This window comes from Podarcis gaigeae (assembly GCF_964106915.1).
Source record: "Podarcis gaigeae genome assembly, chromosome: 4".
NCBI lineage: Eukaryota > Metazoa > Chordata > Lepidosauria > Squamata > Lacertidae > Podarcis > Podarcis gaigeae.
In genome coordinates, this window is record NC_139677.1 from 93911485 (window position 1) to 93924993 (window position 13509).

Sequence of the window (13509 nt, forward strand, 5' to 3'; positions counted from 1 at the left end):
CTTCTCCCACTTGAATTCCCCTACCTTTTCACTATGAGAGGGTTCGCCATGATTACTATGGCGCAGCTACAACTTTGTATCATGGTCACCATGAAGCAGGGATGACCAAAACCTGCTAACAGCTTCAAATTGCAGTTACAATTTTCAAGAAAAAGTTCTGCCTTCTTAATTGTGCGTAAAAGCTTTTACTTTACGTCTTTGGTAACAATCACCACTAAGTTCAACAATGAAACAGGGTCATGCCACAAATATTGCCCATTGTACAAGTGGGATCTGGGAGGGAGGTGAAGTTGCAGTTGGAGGGTCCCTATTCACTGTTCCAAGAATCCACATCTTATTTCAATATACTCCATTTCCTCTCCCCTTTTCCCACCTCCTGCATCACTCTCAACATTCAACATCCTATGGCAACTGAGCATGCTCAGTCCTCACCGGACAGTGCAGGGAGTGTGCCTCATTAGGTTTCTTTTCTTCTAAAGATTTATTGTAGTTCTCCTTCGCCTGTCACCTACCCGCCTTCCTGTGTATGATGGAGGGGTCCTGCTCTTTTGACAACATAAGAATTGCATCTCCCCCGCCCCAAACAGAAAATAATGATGATCTACATACAGAATTATCAATTTCTAAATCATCATCATCTTTCAACAACTCTATGTATTTTTTTGCCCAAGATGGCACCAAGTTCAGTTCTAAAACTATAAACAGCAGGAGAAAACAAACATAGTCTTACCTCTCCGTGTCTTAAAGGAGTAATTGTTCCTCTTGACACCCCCATGCGAAATAGTGTTTCGGTGGCCTGCGTACCAAAAAGGAAAGTTATTTCAAAAAGTAGTCAAATCTGGAATCCTTTTTTCAAATATCCGCAAAAATAAAACCATACTTAGATGGCAATCCTACACACACTAGCTTAAGAGGTAAGTTCCACTGAAGTAAATGGGACTTACTTCCAAGTCAACACAGAGAGGACTGCAGTTATTAAATAATTTCTGTACACTGTATTCTTTCCAGGTGAAAGTGCTAAATGAAGGAAATTTTTACACAAAGAAGTTGACACTTTGTGTTCTGATGGGAAAAAGCAAACATGAACATACACATCCACACCCAATAAACAGCATTTAAAAATGTTACTTTATTACAGAAAAGTAATAACAGATATATCTCATGAAATGAAGAGATCTGTCTTCTGTGTAGCTTTTCAACAATTGTCACCCACAAAATAATGCAGGCACTGAATAATCCTCTTTTCTGACCACTAGTAGCATCGTGCAGTGATTAAAAAGATAAAACAAAGAAAGAGAAAAATTGCTTGCCGTTTTTATCAGTGTTTCTGACTGAATGAACTAAATGGTTGGCGTTAGAAAGACTCATCCCATTACAAGAGGAATGCCCTTTCATTCATTGTAAGGAGAGGAACATGACACAGATAGCTTTTTAAATGCACAACATACATGGTGAATTGCTTTCCTAAAATCACATAGTGAGGTGAGCATGAATGCATAATACTTTTAACTGTCCCTTGCAGTTTCCACTGGTTTATAAGCATTTTATTTCCTCATACTTTTAACTTTTTGTTTCCAATGAATGCCCCCGCCTACTCGCAAACTTTTATTTATTAGCTCATTTACACCCACATAAGTCCATACCAGCTCCAATACCTACTTCTGTTTCTCCCTCTTGAAGATTAAAGGGGTGAGAGCCTCATGCAACCTTTTGTGTTCTTCAGAATTGATTCCTTTCATCCATTCTTTCCACCAACATTTTAAGGATGTTTCACCCAAATAGAACATTCTGTCAAGACTGCTAAGCTCCCTTTGTTTCCATTGAAAACCAGTGGTGTGTGTGACTTTCCTTCTTCTCCCACTGGCAAGAGATCTCTTTTAATACGCTTGTACTCACACAGCTAAAAAAAATTGTCAAAGCTCCTAAAAGAAAAAGAGAGGTGTTCACATCATTTGTGAATCTAGGGCCACAGATTCCTTGATAGGATCACCCCTCACATGCATTGAGTGCAGCTAAGAAGATTAGAACTAGACTTCCTACTTAAACTGGAGAGAAAAGGCCTAACATGCACAAAAGCTTCAAGAACAGGAGCAGCAGCAGCAGCAGCTGACTATTTAAGGGGTTATGTAATTAGCCAATACAAAGAGCAAGACTGGGAAGTATAAGAAGATGTCGTGTTAACATAAAACCCCCGTGGCTGCAGCAAAAATGTTAAGTGAGTTAATAAAGTCCACCCTTATAAAATTCACTTTATGAAAAATTATTTTAATTTTAAAAAATATTAAAAACCTCATAATAATAATAATAATAATTTTTTATTTATACCCCGCCCTCCCCAGCCAAGGCCGGGCTCAGAGCGGCTTACAAGCAATAATAAAAACAAGATGAATGATTACAAACTTAAAAACAAAATAAAACACAACAATTAAAATAATGGAACATTAAAATATTAAAATGTAGCCTCATCGCAGGAGGAGAAGGAAAAGAAGGGGGAAAAAGAGAGAGGGGGGGAGGGAGGGAATCAAACTGGCTCCAAGCCAAAGGCCAGGCGGAACAACTCTGTCTTACAGGCCCTGCGGAAAGAAATCAGATCCTGCAGGGCCCTGGTTTCATGAGGCAGAGCGTTCCACCAGGCCGGAGCCAGAGTTGAAAAGGCCCTGGCTCTGGTCGAAGCCAATCTAACTTCCTTAGGGCCCGGGACCACTAGGGTGTTGTTATTTATGGACCTTGAGGCTCTCCGTGGGGCATACCAGGAGAGGCGGTCCCGGAGGTACGAGGGTCCTAGGCCGTGAAGGGCTTTAAAGGTCAAAAGCAGCACCTTAAATCTGACCCTGTACTCCACCAGGAGCCAGTGCATAACATAAACAGGGAAATTTAAAAATTTGAATTTGGGGTGGAATTTGGGTTGAATTACCTGAATTAACACGGAAATGTAAATGCTTTGGAAATTTCATACACAACCTCAACATGCTCTGCTCAAAGTGTCTTTCAGATTTTAATAGTGCACTACTGCTGCACAGAATTAGAGCTGCAATGCACTTAAGCTCTGCTCCCATGAAAGAATCCAACAGTTTTAATATTCTACATCAGAATATTGACTTGACCACCATACTTCCATGTTCAATAACCTCCAGATTGTATTTTTGCAATGGGGATGCCCTTGGAAGATGCCTCAGAAACTTCCATTGGTCAAAAATGTAGCAGTCAGATAGCTGGCTGAGCATCTAGATCACATGTTAAAGTGAATGTATTTGCCATATAACCCATGTTTTAAAATAGCTGCATTATTTGTCAGTTCACTTCTGGGCCCAGTCCAAAGTGCTCATGTGCTTGAATAGAATCTCATGAAAAAGCACCCTGAACTCTGAAAAAACTACCATAGTAGGTGAGCGTATGCTGTTAGTAAGCACTCCAAAAATTCAGCTTTTGCCATGGTAGCCTGCACCTGAGAAGGGAAGCTCTGGTTTTGGCCTAGAGAAGCAAGAGAAGAGCCTCCATTACTGTAACTGAGGCAGTGCATGTTCAAGCAAATCTGAGTTACTCTGCCTCTCATCTTAAATGCACTGATTGCTTTCCCCTTCACTGTAAATCTCTGCCATCCACCTGTAAAGGAAACTAAAGCATCAGACTCCTTGAAGTGTTAAGCCAAGATATGATCACCTAAAATGTCACTCCTCTGGCTTCTCCTATCCTCCTTCTAACCAGGTTTGTTGCAATAGCTCCAGGCTTTTGCCACAAGAGCCAAAAAGACATGTTGATCCCTTTCCCCCGGGAAAGCAGAATAAGGATGAATTTTTAAAAGACCTTTCTCAGACATTGAGAACATATACTTCCTGGCTGGCACCATTTCAATACTTTTAACACCTGATCATTGCCAGCAAGACAGTATTTAAGAGGCTTTGTCTTTTCTCCTTACCAACAAAGGTATAAAAGAGCTATCAGCTCCCTGCACGGGGCCTTTCTTATGTACTTCTTATGTACCCCACCCCACTCTCCTTCTCCTTCCATTAGCTTTCTCTTTCTGTTCCTAAAGAGGTACGGTACCTCAAACTACAACACATCTACTAGCAGAAAAAGGGCATGTATTAAATCTGCCTTCTCTCTTCCCTCTAAAGCTTCTATCCCTGCCCCCACCCTGTCTTTCCATTTTCAGCTTGCTCTTTTCTTCTTCCTGGGTTGTCTCCCCACAAAATCCCACTCTACTTTGCTCATTACACACAGGGCAAAAGCAGAGCTTTAATACTCTGTCATTGACCCCAAAGTCTCCCACTTGCATTCTTTTTAGTGTTGCCTAAAAAAGTGCTCAGAGCTCAACCTGCCTTCTTCCTCTAACCACTTTTCCTTATAACTCCATCATTTTCCCTATCCCTCACTCAGCAAACATTCTCCCCACTTCTCCTGTTTGGTTTTATTGCATCCTAGTTTTTCAATATGTTTTAGAATATAATCTGACTGTTTTATTCATTTTATACTTCTTAACCCCTATACTTCTTAACTTCTTCTTAACCCTTGGGGTACCAAATTACAGGTTGCATCCAGGTTTCAATGTCAAACGATCCAAACGGGGCAGGAGACAAATCAGAGTTGCATGTGAGAACTGCTGTCTTGCATGTAAACTGCACACTTCACAATGGTGAGCCTCTTCTTCTCAAAGACTCTCTTTCTACTCTAATCTGGCAGCAACCATTACAACAGGCTGTAGGAGAGGGAGAGATGGGAAGCAGGGCCCATACCGTCAAGTCTGCTGAAAAACCAGCTACATTGGGTTCCTCCAGTCCCTGAAATGTTTACATAACAACTGGTTGTTTTAAGTATTACAGTCATACCTAATGTTACGTTTGCTTCATGTTACATTCTTTCAGGTTACGTCCCGCGGTGACCCGGAAGTACCAGAAAGTGTTACTTCAAGGTTTCGCTGCTCGCGGATGCGCACAAGCACTAAATCGCACTTCGCGCATAACCACCAAATCATGCCATGCACCTGCGCAGATACGGCTCTTCAGGTTGCGCTCTTTTCATGTTGCGACGGGCCTCCAGAATGGATCCTGTTCGCAACCAGAGGTACCACTGTATTTGAAAACTGGGGCCTGAGTTTGCTCCCCCCCTTCTCTCTCTCCATCCCTTTTTTTCGTTTGTGTCACATATTTTAGACTGTAAACCAACAGGCAGGGATGGCCTTGCTTTAAGTGGTTTTATGCAAGCAGCCCTTCAAACCTTTTTGGCTGAATAGCAAGTTAAAAATACTTCAAATATCCTATTTACTGGAATCTAATGCTCACCCTTTTTTTTTTTGGCCAAATTACATTACAAAAATTAAGGTGCACATTAGATTTGATAGCACATTTACATTTGCCAGCAAATACCTTTTTTGGTTTCAAGGTTCTGAAAACTGAGGGGCGCATTAGACTCAAGTAAATACAGTAAATAAAGGCATGGCATCTCAAGCTGTTATCTCGGCCAGGAAAAAAGAGCAAGAAGCCAAAGGGGTTCACAATTAGAACTTAAATAAATCCCTTCCCAACCTCCTGACCAAGGTCATTAGGAAGGAGAAAACGTTAGCTCCATATTAAGACACACACCAACAGCTAATGAAGAGCCGCTTTAGCAGAAGCTCCGAATAAATTTATGTTCTGCCACTAATCCGGTGCCAGTCTGGGCAAGTGTGAACCCCTCCTCCTGGATGACTACAGATTTGCAAGCCAGGAGGGGATGCAATTCCAGTTGGCGGATTACCCTCCTGTTGAAAAAGGAAAGACTAGTTCTTCACATTTCAAGTACTGCCTGTCATATACCCTTCCATGTACATAGTAGCATTCCTATGGCAATTAAAGTAACTGCTTGGTTATCAAATACAACAGCAAATCCACTTTGTAAAGATCAATAAAATGAGATGAATTATATTAAAAGTCCTTTCTCTGCAAAATTGAAGTGGCCTGCTGTATCAACAGACTCCTAGGTAACCTGCACCCACAAGTAGATGATCAACACTGGATAATCCAGAGCTTTCCAAACTGTGTGTCAGCTGCAGTGTGTAGGTGTGTTGCAGGAACGCTCCCCATGCTCTTCAAGGGGCTGGAAGGCGGTTAGTTTATCCTACAGTTTGCTAGTAAAACTGAACTGCCATGTCACGAAATGATGCATGTTTAAAAAGTGTGTCACCAACATGAAAAGTTTAGAAAGCTCTGGGATAATCCATCCGCCCTTCAGATAAGTAAGGGGGAAAGTACAGAAATACATTTAGGCAATGAAATGCTGTGCCAGAGGAGAAACATCAGGCTCCATCACTGCAGACCTTTAAAGGGGTCCTGAAAACTTGCTTGTTTTCTTTCGAGTTCTGTTAAACAGCATTGTAATCAGGATGCTGATTTAATAAAGTTTAGTTATAGTTATTTATCAGATCTTAGTGTTTTCGGTGGTCTAGATGTATTTTAATATTGATGCTGATTCTTATCAGTTCTTTGTTTTTAGTGTTACCTATCTATTGGGGTTTTTTCTAAGCTTACTGAATAAGAGGAACAACAACCAGTAACAACAGATGTGGACAAATACAATTTATAGTGTTTCTCCAAATACAATTTATAGTGTTTAGAATTGTGAAATAGCTTCCACATGGAAGCTCACGGAAACTTTGGGAAACGCCAGCCCACTCCTTCCCAAGCACTGAAAAGGCATTGTGGTATCTAATCAATGGCCAACTCAATGGGGGACTGACTGGGAACATACCCAAATAGTGTATGAAGGATATGATAAATGAAACTACACTTGGCACATAATGGGGCACACAAACACTTTAAAATTGCTATATATAGCCAAGATGACTCCACAGCCAGAAGCCGATTCTGGTTAAGAATGCTAGAGGAATTTGATCTTTGCAAATTCCACTATGAGCTATCTGATCCCACAACTCCCAAAGAAATACAAGAAAGTTACAAATTCAGAAGGAAATGTGCTTAAAATCCATAGCTAAATTAAATTTTTGTACTAGTTTCTGTCATGAGTCCCAAGTGTCCTTGAGGGGCTGGTCTTTTCAGGACAAGGGGTGGGGGGAGTTTCAGGAGATGCCCAATGGCAGCCCTGGTAAAGCCACATTATAACCCCAGGAGTCATCCAAGCTGTGAGGGGGTGGGGAGTTTGATCCCAGAGAGGAACTCAGTGGGTTGTCCTATTTTGGTACCCCTTCCAAGCCGCCAGAGCCTCTGTCCTCACCAGCCTCTGCTGATGAGCCTCCACACCCCCACGGAAGGAGTCCAATGCTTTTTCTGATTCTGAGTTGGCACTGTCATCTCTTCTATCACCTAGGCAGGACATGGAGACACCAGAGCTGGCACAAACAGACAGCTCAGGCCCAGACACCAAGGCGAAGTTCCTGTTTGCTGATGCAAACCCAAATTGAATCCTGCTTGGCACACTGAAAAGCCGTGCTCACCCCTCTCCTTTATAACAAGAGCCCAAGGAGCATGTCAACTGTTGGATCAATGTCTTAGCTTGAAGACATCTGAAGGCAGTCCTGTTTAGGGAAGCTTTTAATGTTTGATGCACTACTGTATTTTAATATTTTGTTGAAAGCCGCCCAGAGTGGCTGGGGAAGCCCAGCCAGATGGTTGGGGTATAAATAATAAATTATTATTATTATTATTATTATTATTATTATTATTATTATTATTGCCATGCCCTGTACCTGTTGTGCTAATGACCCTTGCTTTGCCTTTCTACCATATAATAGTAACTTCTTCTTATTATTATTATTATTATAACTATTATTATTATACCCCACCCATCTGGCTGGGTTTCTCCAACCACTCTGGGCGGCTTTAGCATATCTAAATATAAAACATCAAGCGTTAAAAACCTCCAGATACAGGGCTGCCTTCAGATGTCTTCTAAAATTCTTTATCCCCTTGACATCTGAAGGGAGGGTGTTCCAAAGGGCAGGGACCACTACCAAGAAGGCCCTCTGCCTGGTTCCCTGTAACTTCTCACGGTGAGGTGGACCTCAGTGTCCAGGCTGAACAATGGGGGTGAAGACACTCCTTCAGGAATACTGGGCCAAGGCCACTTAGGGCTTTAAAGGTCAGCGCCAACACTTTGAATTGTGCTTGGAAAGGTACTGGGAGCCAATGTAGGTCTTTCAGGACCATATTGATCTGAGCAATAAAGTCTACAGTAGAAAATGATATCCGAGTCAAAGTCTGTCATCCAGCAGAAGCCAAGACAATTTCTTTGTAAAAAATTTTTTTGCAAAAATGGAAATGGAAAAGATTTATGAGTGAACACAAAAAAGTGACTCTAGGCAAAAACACACAGATTAGCCCATCCCTAGCAAAGTGGAGTGAAGCACCTACGAATTAACTTTATTAATAACTAGCCCCACTCCATGATACTATTATTTAAGATATTAAATGGGAAGAGTGAACTACAAAGCAAACATGTTTCATACGGGGATATTCGGAGTACATTGGCTATACAGACACTCTTGTAACTAACTAACACACACACACTCTCTCACTCTCTCTCTCTCTCTCTCTCTATATATATATATATATATCAGAGAAAGTGTGCATTCCGTAAAACAATATAAATTGGCCCTCATAATACTTACACTGAAGCTGCTAAATAGGAGCATTTTCCAAAACAATATGCATTTTATAGGAGACAATTTCCTTCAAAATGACAAACAATGCGAGCGCATTTGACTCAAAGCCTATCTTTCACAACTGAATAGCACATTGTTGTTTAAGAGACTAAATGTCTAACAGTACAAAAAATTGTTTCTGAGGGATGAATGGCTGTACTCTAGGGAACAGCACTGATATGGTGGCCAACCAACTGCAATGCTAAGCAGCAGGCAAGTATGCTGTAGGAACCCAATATTTTTTACATGTTCTCAAGGCAGAAGAATCCATGTATCGTGCACCAGAATCCTGTACAGACTAAAAATCGAACTTAGACAATGGCTGTGTTTGCACATCCAGGAAACCATATTTAATCGTTTACCATGAAGAAGCAGGTGGTTCCCATGCAGAGGCGTAGCTGGGGAGGGGGGAGGAGCACTGGGCGCCACACTGCGGGGCGGGGTACTTCCTGCAGGGCCTGGCCTGCAACGTACCTGAGCCACGTGTCTCTCCTGGGAGTGGCTCAGTGTGCCTGCAAGCTCTACGCTGCCCAAAACGGCAGTGTGGGGCTTGTGTCCACCAGCCGCCTCTCCCTCAGCCGCCCTACAGCTGAAGGGGAAGCAGCAGCGAACTCTGTGGAGGCTCCGTGCAGCATGCCCTGTCCCAACTTGCCCCGCCCCATGGGCAACTCGCCCCGCCTCCGGGTGCAGAGCACGTGCACCACCCTGGGCAGCTGAGTGGCTAGCTACACTACTGTTCCCATGTCTTCCTTCATTATCACAAGTGGGAACAACAAACCACAACCCCTGACACACGTGTTATGAACTAACCAAGGTTCATAGTTTGCTTTACTCCAAGTAAGCCAAGCAAACCACAACCTATTATCTATCTATTTATTGAATTCATATCCCACTCTTCATCAGCCATGTGATACTAGGGCATGCCACAACTGTCAGGGAACTGTCATCAGCTCAGAGGCGAGAGGTGGAAGGACAGTTGTGTTACAGGGAGCCTCCGAAGATCTTGCGAAGCAGTTCTTCCTCTGGCGAGGAGGGAAGCCACACCTCCAGTGGGGAAGGGGTGCAGGGATCAGAAGATGCTAGGGAGAGCCTCAACACTGAGCCTGAGCAAAGCAGAGGGGAGGGGAGTCCCCCTTTGCCAGCGCCTGTTCTGCGCAGTAGTCCGGCGCAGAGAGGGGATGAGAAGGTTGGGGGTCACACGGCTGTTATGCTGGGGAAGGTATGAGGACTGCCCACTCCCAGATTCTGCTAGCGACTGAGCAGACATGGACTTGCGAGGTTCTGCACTGTAAATGGTTTGTACAGTGGTACCTCGGGTTAAGTACTTAGTTCTTTCCGGAGGTCCGTTCTTAACCTGAAACTGTTTTTAACCTGAAGCACCACTTTAGCTAATGGGGCCTCCCACTGCCACTGCACTGCCGCCGTTCAATTTCTCTTCTCATCCTGAAGCAACTATTTCTGCGTTAGCAGAGTCTGTAACCTGAAACGTATGTAACCTGAGGTACCACTGTATAGATAATAAAGCCTGGAAAAGACAGGTTGGAGTCTTGCCTGTTTGCTCCCGAGCAACAACATCAGCACCTGACAACAACAATAAAAAAATGTAACAATAAAAACCAAGGTGAAGCCAATGTTTGTTCTCCACCTCCCAATCATAGTTTGTTGGGTGTGAAACAAGACACAATTCCTGGTTTGAATATAAGGTTAAACCAGTGGATGTGGTTTCTTGCTCCAGCTCGCACTATTTTATTTTATTTTGTTTATTAGATTTATATACCGCCCTTCATCATAAGATATCGGGGCGGTTCACATTATAAAATACAGGATAAAAACATGCAAATAAAACGAAACAGCAAAACAACAACCTTCCCTTCCCACAGACACATTTAAAAGGCTGTAGAATATTAATCAGCCAAAAGCCTGGTGGAAGAGGAATATTTCCAAGTGAAATCAACAGGACATAAAAGCACTATAATATGTAGGAAACAGTTGTATATTTTGCTCCAGTTCTATGTCACATCCTTTTCCCAGAGTGTTTACTCAAAGAGTAGGAGTCTCCCTCACCCAACATTCCAAGAGATTGGAAACATGGGTCACACATAGGAGTAGTACCAGATTTAAAGTGCCCCTCCTTCTGTTTCAAATCCTGGATAGTGGCCAGACCACCCAACAAATAACTCTTAACTCTACTCATCCCAACACAAAATACCGTTGAATTTAAAACAAATGATCTTGTAGCACCTTAAAGGCAAACATGTTTATTGTAGCGTAAGTTTTCATGGGCCACAGCCCAATTCATGCAAGGAGTTAATAATTAAATTCAATTAAAATGTGTGCTTCTCCCCCTAGAAATGCATATTACTTCATCACAGACCAGATACAATGTGACAGCAGGCTGCAGTATTATATTTCCTCATAACATTTCAATAGCATGCCAATTATTTTGCAAGATAGCATGCCAATTATTTTGCTCATATCAGTTTTCTATCATGCACAGCATGGATTCAACCAAGAACTTGCAAACTCATGAAAACCTCTAGTTCCAGTATTCATAGCTATCAAAAAAGGTTTTAACTGCACATCTTTCACAGAGATATAATATGCGATTATTGTTAGAATTCAGCCCCCAAAGAACAGCTGAAGCATTTCCATGAGAGTTAAGTCAGCCATGCTACTTGAAACTTGGTAACTTGCCTGAATCCAGCAGAAACTGCCACAGATAAGCAGCCCAACAGGCCAGCCCAAACAAGTGAGATGCAGGTCTGCACCAGGAGACAAACATCAGGAGCATCTTTCTGCATTGTATTGCACTATATTCCATACATAAATAAGCTATGGGAGCCAAAACTGCTGACCCAAAAAATTATGCAATTTAAACCCAACCTTTTCCCAGATTTAACTTTCTGAAACCAACTCACAAATTTTCCTTAAACACGGATATAAGAAAATTGCCTCAAAGTTATGAAGATAAAGAAGATTAACAACAATTACCAATCTTTGTGTTGGAACTATCAAGAAGAGACGGACAGCTTTTCTCACCATGTGGTTGAAATGCAAGGTGTAAAAAAAAAAAAGAGCTTTTTAAAAATTATTTGTTACATTTATATAACATCTTTTTCTTCCAAGGAGCTCAAGGTGGTGTACATGGTTATCCTATCTGTTTCATCCTTACAACAACCTTGTGAGGCAGGTTAGGCTAAGAGATGGTGACTGGCCCAAGGTCACCTAGTCAAATGGGGATTTCAACCCGGCTTTCCCAGCTCATAGTCCAACACTCTAACCAAATTCACCTTCCATTATTTTTACTAAACTATGTGAAAACAAGGGACGCGGGTGGCGCTATGGGTTAAACCACAGAGCCTAGGGCTTGCTGATCCGAAGGTTGACGGTTCGAATCCCCGCAACGGGGTGAGCTCCCGTTGCTCTGTCCCAGCTCCTGCCCACCTAGCAGTTCAAAAGCACGTCAAAGTGCAAGTAGATAAATAGGTACTGCTCCGGCGGGAAGGTAAACGCCGTTTCCGTGCGCTGCTCTGGTTCACCAGAAGCAGCTTAGTCATGCGGGCCACATGACCCAGAAGCTGTACGCCGGCACCCTCGGCCAATAAAGCGAGATGAGCGTCGCAACCCCAGAATTGGTCACGACTGGACCTAATGGTCAGGGGTCCCTTTACCCTTTACTATGTGAAAACAAAGTTAGATCTGAAGAAGGAGAACGGGTTTCTACATGGTTGCTGGAGCCAGAATTTGGGGTTTTGAGGTTATGGTCTGACAATTTATCAAAGATATCAAGAAGGAAGACAGAGTCAAGGTAACTTTTTGTTACAGAAAAATGTATGTTGTGACAATAATAAAGTGGAAATGGGGGGGAAATCTGAATAGAGGAATTCCTGATCCAGCTAGAGTGGTACTGATTTTATATAAGCATTCTTGTGTATTTTTAAAATAATATGACAGGGTAAAAATGAATAAATAATATACAGGAGCTAGAAAATGTGAACCAAGGAACTATGTCCTATGCATACAGTAACTTTGCAGTAAAGGTAAAGGTAAAGGACCCCTGACAGTTACAGTGGTGCCTCGCTAGACGAAAAGAATCCGTTCCGCGATTCTCTTCGTCTAGCGGTTTTTTCGTCTTGCGAAGCAAGCCCATTGACAGCTTAGCAGATTAGCGCTACAGCTGTCAAGCGGCTTCCAGCAATCAGCTGTTAAGCGGCTTATCAGCGGAACAGCTGATAAGCGGCTTAGCGGCTTAAGAAAAGGGCGAAAAAAGCGGAAAAAACCCGCGGGGGGATGCAAGATTTTTTTCGTCTTGCGAAGCAACCCCATAGGGAAATTCGTTTTACGAAGCGCCTCCAAAACGGAAAACCCTTTCGTCTAGCGGGTTTTTCGTCTTGCGAGGCGTTCGTCTTGCGGGGCACCACTGTAAGTCCAGTCACGAACGACTCTGGGGTTGCGGCGTTTGTCCTCAGATAGTTTTTCCGGGTCATGTGGCCAGCATGACTAAACCGCTTCTGGCGAAACCAGAGCAGCGCACAGAAACGCCATTTACCTTCCCGCTGGAGTGGTACCTATTTATCTACTTGCACTTTTTGGGGTGCTTTCGAACTGCTAGGTTGGCAGGAGCAGGGACTGAGCAACGGGATCTCACCCCATTGTGGGGATTTGAACCGCCGACCTTCTGATCAGCAAGCCCAAGAGGCTCAGTGGTTTAGACCACAGCACCACCCGCATCCCAGCTTTGCAGTAGAGCACAGCATGTACTCATTCACAAATTCTGGTGCTGCATCATAGCTCGAGAGTTAAAACTAGTGATCAATATACCAGACAACAGGATTCCCAAGCAGAGGAAGTTTATAGAACGTCTCCAAGATGTTACA

The 13509-nt window shown here is 42.8% G+C and overlaps 1 protein-coding gene across 2 annotated transcripts in view; it reads right to left on the reverse strand.

Annotated features, from left to right (window-relative positions):
* The window catches only part of TMEM135 (transmembrane protein 135), a 183088-nt gene that overhangs the window by 119400 nt on the left and 50179 nt on the right, over nt 1–13509 (reverse strand). For both annotated transcript variants that reach the window (XR_014563616.1, XM_083736969.1), the window contains exon 5: nt 731–796. Coding sequence is in view for 1 of the 2 variants with exons in the window: in XM_083736969.1 (XP_083593095.1) it covers nt 731–796 (66 nt within the window). In the remaining variant the exon portion in view is untranslated. The remainder of the gene's footprint in view (nt 1–730; nt 797–13509) is intronic.